Here is a 26,528-nt window from a genome sequence, read left to right on the forward strand (position 1 = left end):
CCACACGCTGGAATCCGTGTTCAGATGCAAGACAAGACAGAAGACTGGCCACAGACAAAAGACTATTGTGTTTTCAGTCATTCCACACACAATCATCAATACTGGATATCCGTCTGTTGATCACCAATGGGGCTTTTGTGTAATTATGGTGAGGTCAAAAAATGACAAAGAGGCTACACACTCCACTCACGACCGCAAACCTAACAAGAGAGGAATAACTTTCTATGGATTGCTTCCAAGATTCAGCAAAAAAATAGTGGGTGGTGAGACTCATCCTTCGCAGCAAACTATGTTTAACTTTGGAAAGTAGGCCGTGGACACCAAAAAAAAAAATAATTGCTTGTAAACTGTGCTTGAAATATGGCGGCCTTAGTGAGTCCCTTGGTGGCAAGGACACAGTAGTCACAGAAACATCAAGTTGCTTGGAGATGATCTTATAGACTTTTACCTTTAACGTGCTTGTCAACAATTCTCTTTTCAATCTTCGTCACGTATCTCCATCGTTTTCTCTAGTCCAAGTTTAGTGTGGTACATGCCATGTCACCACCAAGGTTATTTTAGTGAACAAAAACTAATGAAAAAAACTAAAATTCAAAAATAGTTTCGCTAACGAAATTAAATAAAAACAAAATTACGGAAATTAACGGAAACTAACTAGCTATAATTACAGCGAAAATGTCCTTCGTTTTAGTCTTTAGTAATTAATTTAATGCACGAGTCTTCAGGGATGATTTTAAATGTGATTTTAAGTAGATTTAAGGACGTTTGAAAGTGTGTCACTCAGAAATGATGTCATCTAGCAGCAGCCAATAGAAAAGCACATTTATATGATGTCACTCCGAGGCGACAATGCTTGATTTTTAGCTCCAATGGTACCTTGCATGATGTAAGCTTGTGAGAGTGAGTGAGTGAGTGAGTGAGTGAGTGAGTGAGTGAGTGAGTGAGTGAGTGAGTGAGTGAGTGAAAAAAAACAAGTTTTGTTACACTAAAAAAATAAAACGGGGAAAGTTGTGTATTTGTGTAAAAAAAAAAAAAAAAAAAAAAAAATCTGTGGGAAATAATCATTAATAGTTCATTCAAGGACACTCAACCACACAGCAGAGTTTACAACACCACCAGGGCCAACATTAAAAACAACCATGATAAACAGATCAGTTGTGGTTCCCTGACTAACACCATGTTTCCATAACACTGCCTCAAAGTTTATTTACAAGCCTAAAGTGGCCCAGATTGGACCTGCAGGAGATTTTGTGCAAGGAGAGTTTACTGCCTATGGTTAAACAGCAACTAACCCCACGTCATGTGACCACCACAGATAGTTAGGGGCTCATTTTATGAGCGCCAGTAACAAGAGGTCATGGGATTTATACTGCTGGGATGAATTTTAAACTGCCTTGAATGAGTCTATCCCACTGCTGGTTAAAAACACAGGCAGCGCTCTCACTCGTTAGAGAGAGGAGGAAGAGAGAAAGAGCGAGGGAGGAATAGGCTGCATACAGAAAGAGGTAGAGAAAGAGTTGGAGTGGACAGCACCGGATGAGAGGAGGAGGAGGAGGAGGAGGAAGAGGAGGGACGAGAATGAGAGAGGGCGGACCGAGACGGGGCATCAGAAAAGTAGATGAGAGGGAGAAGAAAGAAGGAAAGTGAAGGAGTCAGGAGAAGCGAGCACAAGCAGAAAAAGGAAAAAAAAAAAAAAAAAAGACAGCTCAGCAAATGATCCTTATAGCATTCCTCCTACCGCTGCAGTGATCCAAGAGCTGGGTGGGGAAGGGAAGGGAAGTTCAGTGGGAAGAAAATAAATTGTGGTTTCCGTCTTTTTTCTCCTTTTTTTGTGGGGAGAGAAGAAAATCAGAAGAGAAGAGAGCACGACAGAAGAGGAATCAGAGCGCTTCTGCAACCTCCTTGTGTCTTGCAGGAGAACATGGACTCGGACTCCGGAGAGCAAAGTGATGGGGACCTCTCGCCAGGTACACGACTCACCTTTCATTTCATAACCTACAGCTCGTACTCTTCATCACTTTTCATGTATTACACATACTCTACAGGTGCCCTTTATTTAACATCTTACACTAACATTGTGGGTAAGTATATATACATCACTGCAGCTATTCCGCATTTATTAAAAGTAACTCTAATGGCTATTCCAGATTTAAAAAATTGAAGTAACTCTAATAGCTCTTTTATATGAGCACTTGAGAGATAATATTACATTAGACCTTTGAGTATTTTACTTTGTACCATTTAATATTGAAAGTTAAACAGATGAATACTCTAGATTTAATACATATAAGAAATAAATAATATGAGTATCTGGATTTAATATTAAAAGTAACTCAAATCGATAATCTACATTTAAAATTAGAATTTTATGGGTAATTTTGAGTTAATATTCAAAATAACTCAATAATTCGAGATAAAAAAAAAAAAAAAAAGATAATCTAATGAGTACTCTAGATTTAATATAACATGTAACTCTGCGGGCCTTATTTTCATACCCAGGACAGTCTAGCTATGCATGGGTATTTATTTATTTATTTGTTTGTTTATTTATTTATTTATTTATTTGTATTTTTGTAGATGGCACAGGTAGAAAGGTGTGTTTGCGCCGTTGTGGGAGTGAACTCAGTCAATTTGCTTCCTGGACAATGAAAGCGATGCACACACAGTCTGATATTGCAGAAGCAGAAATAGATTCGCTGGTGCCCATCCAGAAGATCGAAATGTGCAAAGTATAAGGAACTGCAATAGAATAAAAAAGAATAATATTTTAAGGAATATTTTAATAATCTATTTTTAAGAATCAAAAGGTGGATAAGAATCAGTTTAGAACTGTGCTAACTTCAGGGAATTATTTATTTCAATTTTCAGGTAACTTTTCTGGGGACCCAGGGACCTTTCTGCACTATTTTTTTTGCACATTTTTGTTTGAAGTTAAAACAAATATAAGTGACACGTTAATATTTCACTTTTTTGGACATTTGTGAAAATTGCATATACTGTAGGATTTTCATTAAACTTTTTCCTGGAAGCTCGCAGATTTTTTTTTTGTTAGGTAAAAACAAAACAAAAAACAAAAAAAACATTGCAAATCTGAAAAGTTGTTCAATAGAGACGATGCTTAGAGTCGTTTCAATAAAATTAAGAGTTGGAATTTGTATTTTATTTATTTATTACACCAAAATTTTTCCATTTTACTGAAAATGAATATTGTCTCCAAATATTAGTTGGTTGGTTCCTTGGCTGCTACTAATCACTATCGTGACGTCCCTAAAAAAAACAAAAACAAAAAAAACAACAACATATGGGTCTATTTCTTCATATACCACATACATTCTACTTTATACAACTTAATCTAATGATAAATAATTGCTTATAATAACTGTAACTATAATAACATGCTTATATTCATTTGTTTGTTTTGTCCATTGGGTTCTAATTTTTCTGGCATTTACAACCTGAACTAGGCTTTCATCAGCTCTGTAATTTCTCAACAAACAAACAAACAAACAAAAAAAACGAGTATTTGCTGTTGGTATGCGGATACTGTATGTACAATAAGTCCAAGCTGCTGTGAGATTGCCGATGCTGATGCCTGAGAGAGCCCGGCCGGCTCGTCTACTGGTGAAAGGCGGCTCAGTCGCTGCCAGTTACTGGTGAGCTCCAACACGTGTTTGCTCACCAACACATCCGAGGGAGGGCGCAGCGTCCCTCAACGCTTCTCTCTGACGCGGCTCGCGTAAATACTTGATCAGTTTTACTGGAGCGTTCATCGTGTTATGTAGTCAGCTATAGAAAAACATTCGAACATTTTTTTTTCCCATTTCCTTGATATCTGATAAATGTACTAGTGATGCTATTTGACTTTATAAGTAAGGCAATTGAGCACACTCGTAGAATGACTATGGTGCACTAGTGTAGTGGGTCTCAAATTTTAAAATACATTGCTCAAGTGACATCCCCTAGTGAGCAGGCAAAGCTTTGTTGTGGCTTCACAAGTCAATCAGCAAGTCGACACGAGTGTTAGAATTGCTGTCTGATGAAGTTATTTACTATGTTATCCCAAATTATGGATTTTTTTTTTTTTTTGTCTGGTTTGTTTTTTTGCGCTTTGTATGTTAATGATACTCCGCTGAACTCCACCATCTGTTTGTCCATCTGGCGCATTGTCTGTCTGTCTTTTGATCCCCTGGCAGAGGTAGCGGAGCACTGATATGTGAGCCAGGTGGCAGTTGAAGTGTGGCATGGCAACGTCCAGATTTGAAACCCGACTTTCATACGCAGCTGAGACGATCCAGTAAACGTTCTCTTTTTGTCCGAGACTGTCAAAGTCTTTACGAAACCAGATAAATTCAAGTCTAGGAGACTTTCCTGTCTGGAATGTGTTGAGTTGTGAGAGTGAAGGAAAATGACATTTTTTCATCCAATAGGGTCTGACTCATACTTAAATGCATCCTGCTTTGTGGCTGCACCGCACTTTTTATCATTTGGTTTACTGTCAAGGGAAAGAATAAGTAGCATGACTGCCTTATAAAGGTCAACATTTTTGCATTATGGTTTTTAATGAAGTCAAGATGGACTACTACGAAAGTTCTTTTCAGTTCAAAGTTCATACTTTTTGCTAAATAGAGCGCTCAATATGTATGCAGGAACAAAGTGTCAAAAGAGTAAATATTGATGTGTTTTGTTTCAGGTGACCTTTCAGGCTTGAGCAGTTTATGATTGTTGTTACTTAGTAAGCATATTTTCTGATACAACTTGCCCCCGCGTTCTTCTCAGTGACCTCTGACGTGCATCAGGGAAGATCCAGACAGGTTATACAGCAAAACAAGATCATGTGCACGTTCAAGTCTTCCAACTTACTGTAATTCGCAAACACAATCTCTTTCGAGATGCTGCAGGTTGACTTTTGAAAGGTTTTACTGCCATAAATAAGTTGATATTATTACATAATGTTAATATCATGTAAGTCTACCTTTACACTATGTTCCCGGCGGCCCGTTTCAGGCCACTGTTGACAAACAAGATGGGCAGACAGGACAGGCTGTGATTGCCATGGTTGCCCAGTGAGATGTTTAAATTGTCAAGCAATGAATTAGTTGTTCACAAATAACTAATATTGTCAAGTTTTTAGTTAGATTTTAGTGGTAAGCTATAATTTTATTTGACTTATGTAATGTTATGTTATGTTATGTTATGTTATGTTATGTTATGTTATGTTATGTTATGTTATGTTATGTTATGTTATGTTATGTTAGAGCTGTCAAACATGTTTTAATCAGATTAATCACATCTTAGAATTTTGATTAGTCACAATTAATCGCTTAATTAAAAAGGCTTTTTTATCATCCCCATCTTTTTCTAATGATTTAATTACTTGCATAATTTAAAATGGGGGGGGGGGGGGGGGTCATACGCAAACATTTTTTAAATACTTTACTTTAATGCATGCAGTTATTTTTATTGCTCAAACACAACCCGCGTTACCTTTAATGTAACATAATGGTCAAAATTAATATTGTGATTAACCTGTGTTAAGACATGGTTAATGCGATATTTTTTGTGATTAATTAATTAGTTAACGCTTTAACTTTGACAGCACTAGTTTATCTAATACATGTTTTATACACTCATGACGTTTGTATTGTATTTCTTTGATTGTTCGCCTGCCCAGGAGTTGTTGCTATAAATGTAAAATTGTTCCATTGTTATTTCACTAATTCCGTGAGTTATTTTCAAATCACCTGTTACACTTTCCCTCACAAAATTCCTCCTTGGTGGCAAAGACGATTCTTTTATGGACTTTGCCATGATGCGAGTGGACAGTGAGTCAGCTCACAGCCTATTTTGGCAACATAATCTCGATGATTCAGTCACCCAGAACTCAATCTGCCATCTGCTAAAGTTATTTCCATGCATTTTTGCCGACTTCAACATCACACTGGAACTCAGACGTGTTGAGAAAGTGTTTGCTAGTGTAGTTAAGTGTATGCCAGCCATGACATGCATAGAGGCATGAGGGCCACTTTCTTTGGGTTGTGTTATAAAAACAAAGACAGTAAAGCTGTTGTTTGTTGACACAACGTAAATGTAATCCTCAGCAAGGATATCCTTGTATGGACTGTACTAACAATGGGCTAAACTCACAAATAACATCAAAATGAACCGACTTTTGTATTAGATACATATTTGCATTAGTGATAGCCGAGGTCAAAAGTCTCACTAGCAATCATTCTAGTAGCTGTATTGTTTGACTGGTGAGGATAAAGGGCAAACTAGTACATGGACCTGAATCTGGCTTTCAAGTAGAAGGAATAAATGCTCAATAGGCTTTCCATAAGAGACAGTATGTTGGTCTTGCATGCATCCCCCACTTCTTTAATCTGATCCGCAGATGGAGAGTGCTCACTGCACCCCTGCGCACGACACACACCCACACCCACACCCCAGGCTCTACGGACTGCTTCTGGAAAATTCTAACATAAACTGTTAAAAAGCGGGGGAAAATGTGGAAAAGGCAACTCAGGAGATTTTTTTTCCCCTGTCGCTGCAAAGAGCAAACCTTAAGACTTGCAGGTGTTGTATGCATCATGTGACATGTTTCATAACATTCTATGGGAGCGGAATGTGCGTTCTAAAACATGGACTTAAACCACAGAGGTATTTCGAGCAGGCCTCGCAGAAGTCTGTGGTTTGATTGGCGATAATACGCAAGCAGTACCTGACTATTGGACTATTAGACTATTATCCAGTTCTGCTTTTTAAACTGGTTGGCTCAAAGTCGATCATGACTGTGGCGAATAGCAAATATAATAAACGAGGTGGAGTAAAAGGCAACGCCACATTTCCCCACCCTCACATACTCTGGCACAACAGAACCAATTGTGCTCATTATTATGAAGTGTGAGCAAGAAAATATGGAGACATTACCTTGGAATGACCTCATATAATGTTATTATTCCCAGTGTGCAGCAACAACAGTAATAACCTAGATGAATAACATTTCAGCTAAGTCCATAAAATGTGTTTGTTTATCTAACAAGGTTCGAAAGAAACTTAGACTTAGACTTAGACTTGACTTTATTGATCCCTTTGGGATGGCTCCCTCTGGGAAATTTACATGTCCAGCAGCAATGAGAACAGATAATAAAATAAAGAAATAATTCAATCAGTCAATAAATAAGGTTATTGCACCAGAGATTGAATTAATAATAATAATAATAATAATAATAATAATAATAATAATAATAATAATAATAATAATAATAATAATAATAATAATAATAAACTCACTCTACCTTCAATTTTTTGATTCAAGAGAAGTTTCACGGCACAGAGAAACGGGAGAAACCTTTTGTTTTTAGTTACTATTAGCATTGGCGCTAGCAAGCTAGCCAAGAAGAGAATGTTTTCCAATTAAAAAAAAATAAAAAATAAAAAATAAAAAAGATTTTAATACTGTTCATGTCATTACAAGATGACGTTTACTGTAGAACAAATATAAAACAAAAATTATTACATATTGTGTATCTAAAACAAACTACACAACTTTGCCTTCCAATATTTGCTAGTTTAATGCTAACACACAACACAAAACACCACAGACACATGATTTGAGGTAATAGTGTTTTGTGTTGCAAGCCTGGTAACTGAACAAAGTGATATGTTCATAACACAGTGCTCCACTGTAATAGTTTAAAGTGCCTGCCGTGAATGGTGAAATTCCGCTCACAACTGACGTCTACCCAAAAAGATTTGTAATTGTATAGATGCCATACGAAAAAGCCCTTTTATCTATAAGACAAGGCTATGTGGCCTTACTTAATTTAGTTCCTCTCCTCGCAGACCACATCATTTTATGTGATCTCATGTTTCCTGCTGAATTACTAAAATTGCTAATTGTCTTATTTTTTTAGTAACATTAAGATATTGCAAGTATTTTTTTGTTACCATTCAAATTTAAAATACATTGAAAAATAGTTTAACATTTTGTTTTTACTTGCTTTTGATTTCCAAACAAATTATTCATGAAATAGTTGTGTATATGTGATATTATGAGGTGATCATAAATTCATATGAGTTCACAGTCATAATGACCTCATAACTATAAGGGCGCCCGCAACAAAAATGAGTTTGCGTTCCTGCCTAACCTTGCTCATTCTAAATTAAAAATAGAAGTTGCACTTTGCACTTCAGAGATGACTCCCATGGCTGTTTATGAATTTTAGCAACAACAGAGCACTGAAGAGAATCAATAAGGAAAATAAATATTCAGTAAGCAAGAAGAAAATTGAGGCAGTAGCTCAAACTTGCCAAATAGTGATCCCACAAACTTCGTTGAACAGTTTATTACATCATTAATAACCCATTTAAAACTGTGCTTCATTATGAAGTGTTACTTTCTAAATTACAAATAATTTCCCCTCTTGCTCTCCAATAAAGCCTGTGGGAAGCACAAGGCAAACCAGAAATACATGTGTGGTTTACGACATTTATTGGGAATAAGGAAAAGGGGGCTCAAATGTGACAGATTTGTATTTTTCCCCGTAGTCTTGGTTGGATTAGAGTGAACACATGTGGGGGGTTGGATTTACGCTGTCAATGGAGAGGGTGAAGTTTCCAGCAGAAATGTATTCCCTCCGAGGCTGAGACAACTCTTCAAATGTGTGTTTGTGTGAGGACGTGAACCACAGTTATTTCCTTGTCATTAGTTAGTGGTGGTGCTTGGGCCCGCTTCCATGAGGGGAGCAGAACCGGGGCTTTACGCTCAATACTATCTGGCTTTCAAGGCCAAAGGCAAACACATATCCATTTTGATCACTCCAATTAAAGCAGGAGCAACCTTTTCGTTGAGGTGACACGGAAAGTTGACACCCGAGCTCCGATGGCCTTTGCTCACGATTGTTTTCCACGTCCATTTTTTAATGTAACTTCATGAGGCCTTCCTGTTGCGTTCACTTCTCACAAGATAGTTTTATTGCAGTTGAAACGACATGTAGACAGTGCTGTTGCTTTATAGCAAGCTGAGCATTTATTCCATATCATTGAGATTCATTTGAAGGTCCATGCACTAGTGTTGTTCTCACTGAAAAAAAGCAGAGATGACAAATCCAGGACCAGAAAGTAAGAACCTTACCACAGTTTAGCTTTAGCCACAGGTGCTTCTACTAAACCTGCAGGTAAACGAGCTCCCAACAGCTAGCTAGCAACCACCAGGTAAACAATCTCCTGGGGATCTAGCTACCTAGCTAGCTAGCTAGCTAGCACCTATGGCTAAAGCCAAACTGTGGCAATGTTTTAAATTTCTGGACCTGGATTTGCCACCTCTGTTAGAAGGTCAACTTTAAAAAATGCTAGTAGGACAACACAACTGTGGGGGAAAAAAAATACTAGTAAAACATGGTTCTTCTATTAGTGCGCTGAATTGTTTATCTGCTGAGAAAAAGCGTACTAGTACACTGACCTCAAACTGGATCTTAAAGTGTGTGGGTGGTAAAACTATAAAATCAAGTGTTTTTTGTTTCTGTGGTTTATATATCAGATTTTCATCCATACATTTGCTTGGAATGTAACAGAATTTATTGCTAAATTCTCTTCTCAGTCTTAACATCCCTTGTTGTGGCTGATACTTCTTTTACAATAAGAGTTGGAAAAGCACCACAAAAAGTTAGCGGAAAATAAAAACCCATATCTAGAATTGATCCTTTGATGCTTGCTATGCTGAGGACAAAGCACAATTTGGTGACATCTTGCATGACATCTCGCATGCTATTGATGTGTGCAACTTAGGAAGCAGTTTTACCACAGAAACAAAGTTCAGTTCCAAAATATAGAACATCTGAGACATTAGCCTTGAAAGGTTCCACTGATCCACTGTTCATATTTTCTTTTTGGTATGTGATGTCATTTCGTTCCATTGAAGGACTTGCCCACATACCATTTGATGAGTTCCCATGATGCTGAGCGGTCCTTGTTCCGCTGAACATGCATCACCGCTATCTTCATCTTGTCCATAATGGTTCAAGTTATTTTTATTCCTCATGGCTGTTGAATAGAAAAATACATGTGGTCCAACCTCAATGGATTCTGATTCAACATGTGAGGAGAGCAGATGTGCTCAACGGCGGTTACTAATTGTACTCTAGAAGCCACAACGTGACAGCACGACATCGGATTTAGCCCTGGGTCAGATTTCATTGCTCGTCACACTGAAAACCATTTTGAATTCAAGATGCGAAAAGATGGATGTCTTTGGATGTCAGGTATATATTCTTTTTATTATTATTTATTATTTTTATTTTATTTATTTATTTATTTTAGTTTTCTTGTACCTAGCATTGCATCCTGGTCCTTTTTGGACCTTCTCACAGGCCCACTTGGAGGTAAACTGTGTCCAAATGGGTTAACTGTAAACAAGCCAGGAGGCCAGAGTTATGGGGAAGGTTGGCATTGCCTGGATGATTGTGCTTGTGTTGAGTGGGGAGCCTTTGCACCTCCGTGTGGGTCTCTTTTAAAGCAATGCTATACGTCATGCTGAGACTTGGCCGGGGCCAATGACAGAAGCTACTCAACAAGGGCCGGAAAACATTTACTTCTTTGGCGCACGGCTCACTGAAATGGAGTCAGAGAGGAAGAGATTGGCAAAATAAAAGAGTCCAAGGCGATGATGCTGGAGGAGGAAAGATGTTACGAGTGAGTGGGAACGTGGATCTGACGCAAAGGGACTTTGACAGGAGCTACACAGTTAGTCATTTTTCTTCTACCACCTCCTCCAGGTTTATATATCTTTGTCACTCATTCTCAAATGATGTGACATAGCTGCAGATTTTTATTTTTCCACCTGTGCAAATACACGCCGCCCACACACACACATGTAAGCACATACACATTTTCCTTTCCCTTCTTGAGTGAATGGTGTGAAATGAAAATGTGCATGCTGTATTTTTAAGACTTTTTCAGCACAAAATTCTCTCTCTCCAAAAGCTTTGATTCCTTCAGGGGAATTTAGCATCAAGCACCAGTAAGAGATACTGTATTGTGTTGGAGACAAATCAAACTTGCTGCTCAAAAAAAAAAAAAAAAAAAAAAAAAGCCTTTAGGTGGACGTCAAGGAGGTTTCTTGTTAACCAGACCGACCACATAAAACGTTGTTTGGTCAAGTGATGTTTGAAGTACTTTATAAACAAAGAGTGTCTTGTTTTGTAATGATAGTCATTGGATTTATTTGGAATCATTGCGCATCTTGAGCATGTGGCAACAACTGAGCCACAACTACTGAAACCATTCTTTTGCAATTGGTCATAGTGGACTAATTTCACACAAGGACAGAAATAAGAAATTTTGAAGATAAATAAATAAAAATCAAAAGAAAGATTATAGCCCTTTTCAGTCACAGTAATTTGCTGTGCACATGTTTTGAACTCACCATGGTCAACATAAGAATTTAGTAAAACATGGCACCAAAACACGAGCACTTTATTACACTTTTGAGTTTCCATGGAGACAACATCATCAAAACAACATTTATGCTGACGTGCAAAATAAACACTACTGGTGTTTGCAACAACACATCTTCTTGTTATCATTATTATTTTAAGCATCTTTAATAATCCTTTTCTTATACTTGAATGCAGACTTTGGTAGTAGTGGAGTGGAGACAATCTCAGTGCTGGAATACAACACTTGGCTAAAAGTAGACACAGTTCTCAACTTTTAGTCATTTTCTTAAAGGACCGCTTTGAGATCCAGTTTTAAAGGTTCATATACAGTAAGCCCCTCTTTATCGTTGGGGATACTGTATCTTTCAAACCCACCTGCAATAAGTGAAAAGCCACAAATGTAGCGTGAACATATAATGTCTTTTACGTACAGTTTTACCAATCTCACAGACTTCGAAGAGATTTAAACCTTTTCAAACAGCTGCATTAGCTATATTGGAAGTCATTCAAACACACATTTACTGTCAGGAAATGGAAGACTATTGTGTTACACAATTGTAAGGAAATGAAGACTATCGCACACATACTTCTTAATAAGAGGCAAAGCATGCTTGCTTATCATACAGTCAAGCTTAAAAGTTTACATACACTTTGGGGAATGTAAACGTATGAGCATAACTGTAAATGTACAAAAGCTAAACATCGCTTAATTACACAAAAATGCTATGAATAATCACCAAAATTCCAATATCTCTACTTATGTCAACTTCAACCTCTGAAAACATCAAAACAATTGCCACAGATTTTTTTTTATTTTATGGGCATTGAGCAGTTTTTCTCACCATACAGTGCACTCATAAATACATTTACATAGGCTACCCTTCGGGAATGTAAGTTGTCAAGCACAACTGTGTAATGTAATGAAAGCCCACTAGCTTAATGCTAAAATAGTTTGTTTATTTATTTATTTATTTATTTATTTTAAAAAGGCACTAAATCTCGGAATATAATTTACCATAACAACCCACTGATTTTATTAAATTGGTGGATGACCAAAATAAGTGAACCTTAAAAGAAATACTGTATGATACAAAAGTGTGAGTCACTACAAAAGGGGTGTCACCACGGTTAATATGGAAATTAAATGAAAACAAAATTTCACACACAAAACACAACAATACAACTGAGGAGAAGAAGTATTCGTCCCTTAATTCTCACCAGGTGTGTGAAACGAACTCAGGTGCGCTCAATAGCACCTGATTGGGTGAGTGAGGCAAGATGGGATTTTGCCCATACCAGCCATAGATGGGCTAAAGGAAATTAGCGTTGATGTTACAAATCTTAACCTTCAAGTAAGTGCTATTTAATCACACATGAAGCTGCACAACAAAATACAATTAAATATATTTTTAAACACCAGAATGTTCAACTACATATGCTAGCTCAAGGCTACTGTATAATGTGAATTTTTGAGCTCACAGAAATTAGCAAAGGTAATTTAATCCACGGAAGAGCAACACATGCAAACAGAACATACAACAAAAAATATTTAAGCATTGTATATTAAACCAAATATAATACTATATAATGTAGTCTAACCAAACAAAAAAAAGCTAGAATAAAACTCCATGCTTTATTTAGTTTAGTTAACATGCCAAGAATCTAATTTTGCTGTTTATATACAAAAAGCTTCCTGTGTATCTGTCCTACGTGTTCGTGATGTGGATTTGGCAGAGCAGAGTGGTAGAGAAAATCTCCCACAGTGGAGCGAAGGAAGCAGAAAAAGCCTGTAGCCAGTTCCCATGCCCGACTAACCAGCCGAGCGGGCCTGGCTCTGTGCGAACTAAACAATACAGTCCGCAGCTGGTTGAAACATTAGTGTTCAAGCAGTTAAAGGTCAAAGAGCAATGATCCCACAAGGTCCACTATCTGATCAGACAGGATGTCTCGAGGAGCACTTGCTCTCCCCAGAGGACTGGATTGGTCGTGTAGTCCTCCATAGGGCAAGAGTGGCTGTGATGGGAGCTAAGGTGGAGGTCGCTGATGTCACTTTCTTCCACTTTCCTCGTGACAGGCAATCAAGCCAACAGCGTATTAATCAGTTGCATCTCCTGACGCTTCCTGTTTTGACGTCAATTCTTTCGGGACATTGCAGATGAGGGACAAAACATCAAATAAGGCTAAAAGCATTTTGCTTGAGAATCACGCAAATTATTAAGTGTTCATTACCGTATACGCCTTTGCTGTTTTGGCCGAGCTACATCCACTTAAATAAATTCAGATAGTGCTAACAGCAACAGATTGCACACAAAGACCAATATTCATTTGTCATGGTCATTTTTTTACCCCAAGTAAGCAGATCCTTCAGGAGGATGTACAGCATCTCCTCCAATAAAAAAAAACAAAAATTAAAAAGAAAACTTATGTGTTCCACTTTCTGCCACCATAAGTAATCCACATCCACGAAAAGCAAAAGAACTTTCAACTCATGATGATGAAAAGCATTAGAGGAATTAAAAGGGAATTATTCATTAACCCCGCAGCTCCGATTGCCCCGCTACATCTTGAATAGTTGTTAATGGTGAGGTGAATGACCTCCTTCAGACCAGAATGCCTTGGGAAAGATTTAACATGGCGTGACCATGAACAAGACATTTTACTTAAGATGCGTGGAGACCATTTCTTTCGCAATTATCTACTTTTTTTCTTCTTCACATTTACAGATAGATCACACGTGGCTCAGCTCAGCTCAGCTCAGGGCTGGCGTGTTTGAGGCATTATGTGACAGTGGCAGTTAAAAATACTAGGCCGATGTGGAATCTTTACAGGACAGACTGAGAGGAGGAGAGACTTGGAATAGCAAAAAATCTGTCTAGATTCTGAATTTAAAAAAAATTCCAACTAGTCACACTGTGGTTTACCATCCTCTGTCTGCTCAGGTTCGTTAAAGCTGCACTTTGTAACAATTTGCCCAAAAATATATTTACAATAGCCTTTTTATTTGATCATTTATGACTTTTTAAAAAAAAAATTTATTAGTAGATTAACACCCTTGCTCTTCATAATGGGAACTCCTGCAAGCCTCTGGCCATTAGTTTTCAGACTGGATTCGGGTTTGAATTTCCTGCCCTGTCTGCGGAATGCAGATGTGACATCATCTGCATGTTGCGCACATGAAGAAGCGAAAATACAATTTCATTTTCCAGTCACAGGTGGCAGTAGCGATATGAAATTCTAAGTTAGCATGCTAATGTTAATGCTAGCTTACCATGCTAATGTTAAGTTAGCATGCTAATGCTAATGTTAAGTTAGCATGCTAATGCTAGCTTAGCATGCTAATGTTAAGTTAGCATGCTAATGCTAAGTTGGCATGTTAATGCTAATGCTAGCTTAGCATGCTAATGTTAAGTTAGCATGCTAATGCTAATGCTAAGTTAGCATGCTAATGCTAAGTTAGCATGCTAATGCTGTGTTCACTCGCTTTAACCAAGAAGCTCATTAAAATGTTTTTCATTCACAGCCTAAAAAAATGTGTAAAAAAAAATGAAATGGGAAAGATAAAAACAGTGAAAGGCAAGCTGTCATGCACCTTCTGTTGAAGTGAATTTCCTCTGACATTTTGTTAGCATTAATGTAAGGTTGGTGTGGCTGTGTTTGTCCTCTGGGATAACACACTTTTGAAGTGGGAGCATATCCCGGCATTACTCTCCACATTACGAGCAGACATAAACTGCCAGATTCACACGAGTGGATACGTCCGCCATCAGCCAAATCTTAAGTCAACTAAATCGCATTAGAGACAATGCCAGAGCTGTGTCAACTTTTCAGTCTTTACAAAGATAACTCAACCCCAACCAGCACGGACCGGTACCAATCCGATGATACAGAGCCACATAAAGACACACAAAACATTTTTTTTTTTTTTTTTTTTTTTATCATCAGAGTCTGACAAAAGGTTTCATTTGGGGGGAGAAATGCTGGGATTTTTTCCTATAACCCACTCTCGGGTTAACTGTAGATTTGGAGCAGATGAGGTTATTTTTACCCAAGGTTAATTATTTTGACCCAGCAGTTAAAGAGGAAGTCAACCTTAAACATTTCTTGACAATAAAATGTTATATGTTACCTCACTAGTCTAAACATGACATTCTGATTCATATTATGTGGAATATGAGTTATGAAGCAAAATCCAGCCGTTTTTATCTATCTCAGGGGACTGCAATTTTGCCACTTGTTATCGACTGAAGACGACATCACAGTTGCTCAGGCAACAACCAATCACAGCTCACCTGCTTTCTGAAGCTGAGATGTGATTGGTTGTTACCCGAGACCGAAGTAACTGTGATGTCATTTTCACTCGACAGCAAGTGGCAAAATGGCCGCCATCTAATATTGATTAAAAATTGCTGGATTTTGCTGCTTATTAACTTATATTCCAATAACGCAATATTAACCAGAATACCATATTTAGACTAGTGGGGCTGCATAGAACATATTATAGTCAAAACATTTTGTGGGGGTTGGCTTCCCCTTTAAGAGTTGAAGATTTGATTTTGGACATTTTGGGTTACTTTTAACCCAACAGTTTCAAGAGTGCAGGTGCACCCGCACTCGCAAAAGCACAAGTCACATGATATGATATAACGTGATGCCTTGAGTTTCACTCAAACCACTTCAACTGCATATTTGACTGCTCCAAAGCACCAACAAGCAGTAACAATGATGACCACATGGAAAATTGTCATCACTGTGACATTTCAAAAGATTCAATGAAGCCTTAATGGGCCATTCATGTCTGAGGAATACTGTATTGACTGCAATGGAAAAGTTACATAGAAAATATATTTTGGAAACAACACTGCTACCCACTAGCATATCAGCTCTTTGATGACTGTTTGTACCAATAATATTTAGAGGAGGACATAAAGGTCTTCATGCCGAGTTAAATATAACGTGTGCCTTTGTGTGTGCACAGCACATACACCATGACCACACGTCATAGTCTGTGTGCGTGTTTTTGTACCCTGCAGCAAAACAACACACGCACCTGGTGGCGTGTCACCTGGTGTCATCCAATGCTAAACATCTGCATGTTGTCATCAGCAACGCGTGCGTGTTTGCGTGTTCGTGTATGTGTGTGATATCTGATCCAGGCAGGATTTTTTTTTTTTTTTGAGAGAGAGAGCCCAGCAAAAAAACATTCTGACGTGTTGCAAGGGAAGGCAGCCTGTGATATTTGGTGCTTTTAATTTCCATTTTTTGTTGTTGTTGTGGCGGCACGGTAGTTGAGTGGTTAGCACGTCTGCTTCCCAGTACTGAGGTCTCCGGTTCGAGTCCAGGCTCGGACCTTCCTGGGTGGAGTTTGCATGTTCTCCCCGTGCCCGCGTGGGTCTTCTCCGGGTACTCCGGTCTCCTCCCACATTCCAAAGACATGCATGGCAGGTTAATTGGGCGCTCTGAATTGTCCCTAGGTGTGCTTGTGAGTGTGGATGGTTGTTTGTCTCTGTGTGCCCTGCGATTGGTTGGCAACCAGTCCAGGGTGTCCCCCGCCTACTGCCCAGAGCCAGCTGAGATAGGCGCCAGCAGCCCCCGCGACCCTTGTGAGGAATAAGCGGTCAAGAAAATGGATGGATGGATGGATGGATGTTGTTGTTGTTTCTTAAAGGGATAATTTTTCACAGTGAAAATATATATTTTTTTTTGCTTAAAGGGACAATTTTTCACAGTGAAAAAATAAATAAATATATATATATTTTTGCTTAAAGGGACACTTTTTCACAGTGAAAAGTTAATATTTGGCCAGAATTAATTTGATATAAATAATAGATTAATTGATTACGTTTAAATTAATTATAAAATGAAATGTTAAAAATTAGCATAATTTTTTTTTTTTTTTTTTTTTTACAAATTTTATTTACTTATATGGTGTACAATTTTAGTAGTAGTTATAATAATAGCCCTTTAAGCAACAGAGAATCTTTGCCGCATGTGCATGTATAGCGCATGCGCTATTCTGGCGCATATATTCAAAAAATGTGAGCCATTTATTTTTAAGGGTAATGTTGTAAGTGTTTCTAGAGCATAGTTTGTGGTATCTTTACAGTTTGATGTATTAAAATATGCAATTCTTAAAAAATGTTGGCGGTTTGCTGTACATCTCATCAGTCGGTTTTGATGTTGCATTCCTTTTGGACACATCAGCTGCATCACGCCATAAAAATCAAAGATATACGAATGTTACAGCAGCAATTTCACTAATCTGCTGCATGAGGATGTGTTCTCTGTCTTGTTAACTTGATTAAGTGTTAGGTTTAAGGCTTACATATACTTTCCTGTACATGTATTTCCTATTACTAATCCTTGCCATACTGAAAGTGAAAAATTTAATCCAGATGTACTTTGTAGAGGGTGCCATGTAATTTTTCGCAGGGCAGCTTTGGCTGCTCTCCATGTTCCACACTGTATGTATATTTTGATGTAATGCAGCAGAAAGTGTTGACTCAGCACTCCACAAACATCAAGCGGAACAAAGAGGGACTGTCTCGTCAACATCAACGTTCCTAATCCTACCGTCAAAAATCAACTTCCAAAACATTTTTATGCAACCACTTTGAAAGTGTGCATTAACTTCATGAAGAGTTCATAGCAATTTCATATGAGGTGTGTCAGAAAAGTTCCAGGACTGGTGTCACAAAGATTAACGGTGGTACTAATTTGTTCCATGACCATGCGCGAAAGGGTGGGTGTGTGGTCCATCGTCCCTCTGCAGTCTGTCCACCCTGACACAATTTTTTTTTTATGAGAACCGGGATGCCCACGGTGGCAGGCGGCCACGAAAACCACTAAGACACAGCCGCCTCGGCCGAGGAGCTGGCTTTTAGTGTCTTTTGTGACATCCTAAACTAGACTCTGACTCACGCGTGTCCTTCTCCATCCAACACTTTGACTCACATCTCAAAGTGTTTCTTCATAATCATCATCATCATCGTTCATGCTGTTTTCTGCCTTGTAGCCTGGTTTCAAGGACGTGATTGGCACATTTTGGCCTCAAGGAAGAACTTCCCAATGGATGTTTGTCAGTTGTGGGAAGTAGCAAAAAGAAATACTTTGTCATTGGACTTAAGTAGATGTTTCAGGTATACTTTACTTGAGTATGTCTGTACTTTCTATTTTACTTGGTTAAAGTAGGTTTGGTACTTTTTCAAACTATGCAAATGATGACAGTTTGACACGATGTATGAAAGCCATAAAATAGAACGCGGTAGAGTCAGCTTCAAGCATGCCCAGTATTTTTTTTTCTCAGCTAGGGCTATAGCTATTAATAAAAAATTTAAAAAAGATCACTATATTGAAAAAAAAAATAGCTCATACTAAAAAAAAAAAAAAAAAAAAAAAAAGAAGCACAGTTGTGCTTTTGTACATAACAGCAATGCATATAAACCACCTACAATCTCGAATAACTTTATTGAGGCACTTGCTAATGCAAGCACATATTGATCGCTTCACAAGCAAATTAGGTTTCCCTTCATCTGACAATTAGCATAGATTTTAAACATAGAAGGCCAAAACATCCCTAATGAAAATTAAATTGCACTAATAAACTAGCCACTAGACTCTAGTGACTAGAGGGTCCACTGCACAAATGGAAATCAACCTGACTTTTTTAACAGATGTGTTCGTTTTAAATATTGTGAACATATGACGACGACAATATTGTGGCAGTTTTAATATCACGATATCACGATATTGCCCATATTGTTACACCCCTAATAAATAAAAGCTATTTTTGTTCTCCATATGGAAATGGATATTATACCTGTACAATTGACAGGAAGAAAAACATTCTTACTTTTGCACTTCATTACAAGTACAGATTGTGAGTACTTTTTTCCACCTCTGGTGTTTGCATGTGTTATTTCAGCTCTGCCAACAGATTTCACTCGTCATCAGTGATTAATTTTTTGAAGTTGACAGTGCACACATTCTTTGTAGTTTGAAAAGCCGCTGCTTCCATCAGTATGCTTTCACAAATCATTCCAGTTTGCTTTAGGAATATCAGAGGCTCACAAGTACAAAGAGCTGCTTCAGAGAAACAGGAAATGACAGTGATAAAGAGCCTGGTGATGTGAAGCACGGATCTGCCTAATGAAGACCACGTTGTTACATCCGGATTTTGCTACTGGAATGTAACGTAGACCATGACATCCATGTTGTGACATCTATATTTATTTTCAATGTGCACAGCTGGGATCAAACAACTAACTGCTGTAAAACTAATATTCAACAATTTTTTAAAACAACAGTAAGTAGGGGCAGTGGTGTGCAAAGTGTGTGCGTGTGTGGAGGGGGTACAAGAATGTCAAGCCCTGAGCATCCAACTTAGGGGATATCCAAACAGCCAATAGTGAACCAAGTGCACTAGTCTCCCAACCTGTTTCTGAGGGACATTTGTTATCAACACCCCATACAATGCCATCCATCCATCCATCCATCCATCCATCCATCCATCCATCCATCCATCCATCCATCCATCCATTTTCTTGACCGCTTATTCCTCACAAGGGTTGCGGGGGGTGCTGGAGCCTATCTCAGCTGGCTTTGGGCAGTAGGCCAGTACACCCTGGACTGCTTGCCAGCCAATCTCAGTCCATAAAAATCCTTTATTAAAAATAACAATAATAATAAAATAAATAAATGTGTCTGTTGTGCGTTTGCCAACCTCAAACCAACCTCCCCCCTGCTGTTGACCCTCTTCAGAGGTCCAATTCATCCTCCCATGATGCCATACGAAAAGAGCACAAAGAGGCCACATGCCATCATTTGTATTTTGAAATGATTGCAGACAGACATTTTCTTTTTGTTGCTAAATGTCATGCTGGGATAATTATGTGCATGAAAATGTCATTTTGCTTTAAACTAACTCACAAAATGCCACCGATCGGCTTTCGTCTGTTGCGGTGCAGCTTTGAGCCTCTTGTGGATACGCATGCACCCACACACACGCCATGTTCAAATGGTCCTCAAACTTTTTGCATTGTGTAAGTGCCACCTAATAAAATACTTAAGTACCACCATAATGATTCACATTAAAATGCTGTTCAAGTCCCAGGACACCTTTGGGAAAAATGTGTTGTTCAGGATGAATGCACTTTTAATGTGCATTTCACTTCCTGCTTTCTATCAAATACTGTATGTAAGTCAGAGTCTGTCCGACTGTCCTGTGGCGTTCCTCAAAGATCAGAATTAGGGCCCACCCTTTTCACGCTCTACGTGCTTCCTTCTACAGATGTCATCAGCCAATTTGTATGCAGATGACCTCCAGATTTGTTTTCATTTTATTTTATTCTATAACCACATGAAGCACTCATTACACGAACAAAATGTACTTACTAACTTGCCCCACAATGTGTCCTAATACTTGTGTCCAATCAGTATTGCTAGCCTGCTACCACTTCCCCAACTGTCAGTCTCAATAATTTTGTCACAGTGTGACATCTGCTCCATAATGAAATAAAATAAACCTTCCATTATCCAACTCCTCGCATCCACATGTCAAACATCACTGTTCTTGACCAGATTGGCTAAGTATAGTCACAGCCACGCGTGCACAGCTGTGAAGCATGTGGACAGACAGTGTGCAGAGGCGTTGTTATCACTCTGCAGCTGTTTGATGTTCTCCACAGTAGATAGTAATCATTCCTCCCTCAGTCAGCCCACCGCATGGCTGCCAACTCCAAGAAGGCCGCCGCCCTGTTATAGAATGTGCTTGCACCGCACTACTGTAGCCTACAGTACATCTGTTCAGCTCCACACTGCACGGTGACTTATTTCCACAGTTGTGTACAGATCTGCTTCGGAAAGCTAGCACGAGATGTCGATGAAGTACATTTTTCATGTATGAGTAAATTTGGTGTATTACATGAGAATTATTATTTTTTGCTTCCTACATTTGAGAACATAATATGTATATACATGATGTTGTTTTTACTCCTTACTTTGCCAAAATAAGCTCCCTACTACATTCAATAGCCACAGATGACAAGAAAATGTAAAAAAAAAAAAAAAAAAAAAAAAAAGGCCCAATTCTTCATCTAAAATGAAAATCAAAATGAGAGTAACCAGTTTTAGGTGAGTAACCAGGTTTTAGGTATTTTCCCTAGCTGATTTTGCTAGTTTTGGTCACTCATAGTTGTTAGCAAAGCAATGGGAACATGTTGTTTTGGTTGCATAAATGTTGAGCCAATGCTAGCTAGTGTTTACACAGCAGGTGACGTAGCGTGATTCGTGTATTTTTGTTACAGTATGTAAATGCAAGGAAAACCATTTAATTCAAGCACATGATGTTTTTGTTTTTTAATGTATGAAGTTATCAAAACGGGTGTGTACATGTCAACGTATTTCCTTGGCATCAAGATGCCACCAGATGGTACCAAAGCCGACCTGTGCACAAAAGCAGCAAATCATATTTTTTTTTCAGTGAAATTTTTATTTTTTGTCTAAATAGTAATAGCCATTATAATGTATCAATCAACTTTTATAAAATATGTATTGTAATATAACTTTTTTTTATTTACAATTTTAGTTTGTGTGACAAATTTTCATTTCATCAATAATATAAACCAAAAGTGTAACAATCTTTTTCACATTAAATATGCTTATTTTTTTAAAAATATTGATGATATCCTTCAACATTTAACTTTTTTCTCATAACTTTATAATATAGTGTTTCTGATCTCTTGCGGTGAGCCAATTAAAAAAAAAAAGAAGAAAAATACAAATTAAATACATTAAATACAAATTAAAAAAACAAAAAACGTGCCGCCTCGGACCGGACTTTGGATACCCCTGCCCTTCAAAGTTTTTAAGTTACAGGATTAGAATTATTATTTTTACTTTGAAGAGATTTTTTATTATTATTATTATTATTATTATTATTATTATTATTCATTTTAAGTATTTGTACTTCTACTTTAGCACAGATTGAGAGTACGTTTGCCACCTCAAGGAACTGCATCAACAGCTATGCTATAAAACCTAGCAACTCTTATTTTAGACCAGCCTTCTCATTTCTTGCTCTTTTCTCTCCTTTCCCAAGGACACGAGAGCTTCAACTCGCGCTCCTTGGCTCTGCAGGCCCAGAAGAAGATCCTGAGCAAGATGGCGACCATGGTGGTGGCCAACATGCTGACGGACGACACCAGCAGCGAGATCCTGGACGAGCTGTACAAGACCAGTCGCGAGTTCACCAAAAGCAAGAAGGAAGCCCACAAGATCATCAAAGACGTCATCAAGATCGCCCTGAAGATCGGCATCCTGTACCGCAACCACCAGTTCAGCCCCGACGAGCTTGACACGGTGGAGCGCTTCAAGAAGAAGATGAACCAGGCGGCCATGACGGCGGTGTCCTTCTACGAGGTGGAGTACACCTTTGACCGGAATATTCTGTCCGAGCTCCTGTTGGAGTGCCGGGACCTGCTTCACACGCTGGTCGAGCAGCACCTGACGGCTCGCTCGCACGCTCGCATCGACCACGTTTTCAACCATTTCGCCCACGGCGAGTTCCTGGCCGAGCTGTACGGGGACGGAGACGAGTACAGACTGTCTCTGAGGAAGATCTGCAACGGCATCAACAAACTGCTGGACGAGGGGACGCTTTAATATTTCACCTTTCTCGCGCCTCCACGTCGCCCCTGTTCACTTTCCTGGACTGTTTGCGTCACTCCCTCCTTTCTCACTGTCAACTTCCTGTTTCCTGCACCTGTTTCCATGGAGATAGTTGTAACATCCTGCAGCTGGGGCTCATTGAGTGTTGTTTCATTGAGACCACGTATCTCCATGCACACACTTGGACAATATGTGTCACGTATGCGTTCACGGGAAGACGTTTATTCCATATCCTTGATATACAGGTCAAGGTCCATGTACTAGTACGCTCTTTGTCCTCACTTGTAAGACAATTCAGTGCACTAGCGGAATGACTGTGTCTTTCTACTAAACTTAAATCTTAAACTGGATATGGATTTACGGAAAGCCATTTGCGTATTTACAGTGGACCTGCACTATTCGCGGGGGCTAGCCAACCCAAAGAACTCTTCACTGATAAAAAGTCAATGCGTGTTTCCTTTTAAAATTAGGGGAATGAAAAACATGGGGATCCGCAGTATTCCATATCCTTGATATCCAGTTTCAGGTCCATGTACTAGTACACTCTTTATCGTCACTAGTAAGACGATTCAGCAGACTGGTACAATAACTAAGCTGAATTAGGTGAATAAATATGTTTGCTCCAGTAACGTTTTTCCCACTACTAGTGCCACTTTTGCCCTACTAGTATGACCGTAAGATGGATACCATGTAGTATTATGCCATTTGTCCTCACTAATAATAGGACAAATTTGGCACAATAGTTACGAGTGCGGCAAAATTGTAATTGATATTAGTACTAGTTACACAAAAATCTGCTAGTTATATGCTCATTGGAAAAGTTGACATTTATTCAATATCTTTGATAGTCATCTTAAAGTCTGTGTACTATTACGCTCTTTGTCGTCACCTATGACACATTTCAGTGCATTAGTAAAATGTTTTACCCTAGGAAAATGTGTTTTACCCTAGGCGTATGTAAACTTATGAGCACAACTGTATGTCTGCCAAAAAGTGGTGAATGGTGGTATATATAGTTGTTTTCATAATTTTACAAACCTATGTACACTTATGAGCACAATCGCATTAATGTGCCACTGGTTGTGCTCATAAGTTAGCATACCTCACATACCAAACTTACATACCTATGTTAACTTTTGAGCACAGCTTTATGGCTGCCATCTAGTGGCGAATGGTGGCATATATAGTTGTCCTCATAGGTTTATACCTATGTACACTTATGAGCACAATCACATTAGTGTGCCACTAGTTGTGCTCATAAGTTAACATACCTCGCATACCAACTCATATACATAGGTAAACTTATGAGCACAACTGTATTGCGTATTACGTATGTATTATGTACAGTTGTGCTCATAGGTTTGCATACCTATGTAAACTGTAGCCTATTACAAGTCGTGGCATAAAATTCTACAAGTTGACATCTAACACTTCGCTAGTAGTACTAGTAGCATGTGTGTTTAATTCTCTAAATGGCATACTAAAGTTGTAGAACTTGTGTATGCATGTGCTCTAGTCATTTCACTAGTGTGCTGAATTGTGTTACCTAAGATACTGAATAAATGCTGAAGCCCATTTCCAATTGTGTTCTTTTGTGTGTGCAAAAATATGCATCAAAGGCCAAAACAACAACAACAACAACAACAACAACATGCATTAAGGTATATTTACATTTGGAAGATTGTGGTAATCAGTGCTTTTCTGTGTGTGTGCATATGTGGTGGACTCGTATCGGCTTGGCACGAATCATCTGTACATAAAAACAATCTTCTCCAGAGTGTATCACTTGTCTTTTATTTAAGACTTACTGTCAACGTCATCTTGTCCTTCCTTCTGACGATAATAGCAAGAAAATGATTGGTTCTCTCTTCTTGGCGGGCTTTGTCAAAGTTGATTGATGTTTTTAGGCAGCATATCAGGGAAAACAAGGATTTCCATGCCTGCTATGATCAAATACGCTTCCAACATCAGCCACTCTTTTGCACAACACAGCGAGACTTTACTGCCTTTTTTTTTTTTTTTAAATGCTGAAATTGTCTCCAAGACAGGAATTATATGGATGGATTGGATCAGGAAAATAAACCACAAATTGCACACGAGGCCACAAGTTTCCCTTTGGCTTTACAAAGATGCACGCGAGGCATGACTTTGTCGACATGCACTTTGAAATATCATCATATAAACCGTTTCTGCTTCATCGGATGCCCTGTGGAGCTCGAGCCTTCAGACATCATGACAGCATTCACCCTTTCATTCTTTTACACTAAAAGGCAAAAACATCAAAGTTAGCTCTTTGATTATTGTTCAGCTATATATATATATATATATATATATATATATATATATATATATCTGCGATTGGTTGGCAACCAGTCCAGGGTGTCCCCCGCCTACTGCCCAGAGCCAGCTGAGATAGGCGCCAGCAGCCCCCGCGACCCTTGTGAGGAATAAGCGGTCAAGAAAATGGATGGATGGATGGATATATATATATATATATATATATATATATATATATATATATATATATATATATATATATATATATATATATATATATATATATATATATATATATATATATATATATAAATAATAATAATAATTTAAAAAAAAAAAAAAAAGCACATGAAAAAGGCAGTTTTTAGTTTTGGTTGAGCACTGTCCATCTCGACAATAGTCAAGCTTGGACTACCATTCAAACGCACACCACGTTGCAATTATCAAAATGTGGAACTTGGGCTCCCTCTAGTGCCATGCAAACGAAGTACTAACTAAATACAGTTCTGTTTACAGTACAGTAGTTTCACTTTTAAGTTCAATACACTCACGTTTAATCTTTTAAAGTGCAATTTTTATTTAACTTATGTGCCCACACACACACACCTAAGGTAAATTGTTCAGTGGACTTTTTGCTTACAAGTGCATGAAATCCACAACAAGCAGCAGTTTGTCAGAAAGCAAACCGTTTAGCCTAATGCTAACAATGCAAAATGCCATTGATGGGCTAACAAATAGCATCTGTGTTACTGAATATACACCCCCCCCCCCCCCCCCCCCCCCCACACACACACACACACACCAACTAAACAATGACTAAACATCACAAGCAAGCATAATCTGTCATGATATGCAAGCAAGCAGTTTGTGCTAGGATAAGCAAAGTGGTAGTAAAAATAACATGTTTTCAGTGCAGTTGGGAGAGACTTGAAACGTTATGATATGAATCATGAAGTATAGTTAAACAGCTGATTGGGTTTTTATTGAACATATAGACACATCACAAGTATAAAATACAAGTTGTAGTCAAAAAAGAGAAAAGGGAAAGAAAGTCAAGTAGTTTTGAAGGCTCAGAAGAGGTTTGCCTTTGAGCATGTTATAAAAACAAAATTAATATAATATAATCACTACAAAGGAGGACTCATTAAATGT

The 26,528-nt window shown here is 38.3% G+C and overlaps 1 protein-coding gene across 1 annotated transcript; it reads left to right on the forward strand.

Moving 5' to 3' along the window:
- Positions 1–1,637: 1,637 nt before the first annotated feature.
- Positions 1,638–24,874, forward strand: tnfaip8l3 (tumor necrosis factor, alpha-induced protein 8-like 3). Its single transcript, XM_077519411.1, has 2 exons — positions 1,638–1,967; positions 22,531–24,874. The coding sequence occupies exons 1-2, from the start codon at positions 1,922–1,924 to the stop codon at positions 23,091–23,093; spliced, it is 609 nt and encodes a 202-aa protein (XP_077375537.1). The 5' UTR covers positions 1,638–1,921; the 3' UTR covers positions 23,094–24,874.
- Positions 24,875–26,528: the final 1,654 nt, after the last annotated feature.

This window comes from Festucalex cinctus, chromosome 4 (assembly GCF_051991245.1).
Source record: "Festucalex cinctus isolate MCC-2025b chromosome 4, RoL_Fcin_1.0, whole genome shotgun sequence".
NCBI lineage: Eukaryota > Metazoa > Chordata > Actinopteri > Syngnathiformes > Syngnathidae > Festucalex > Festucalex cinctus.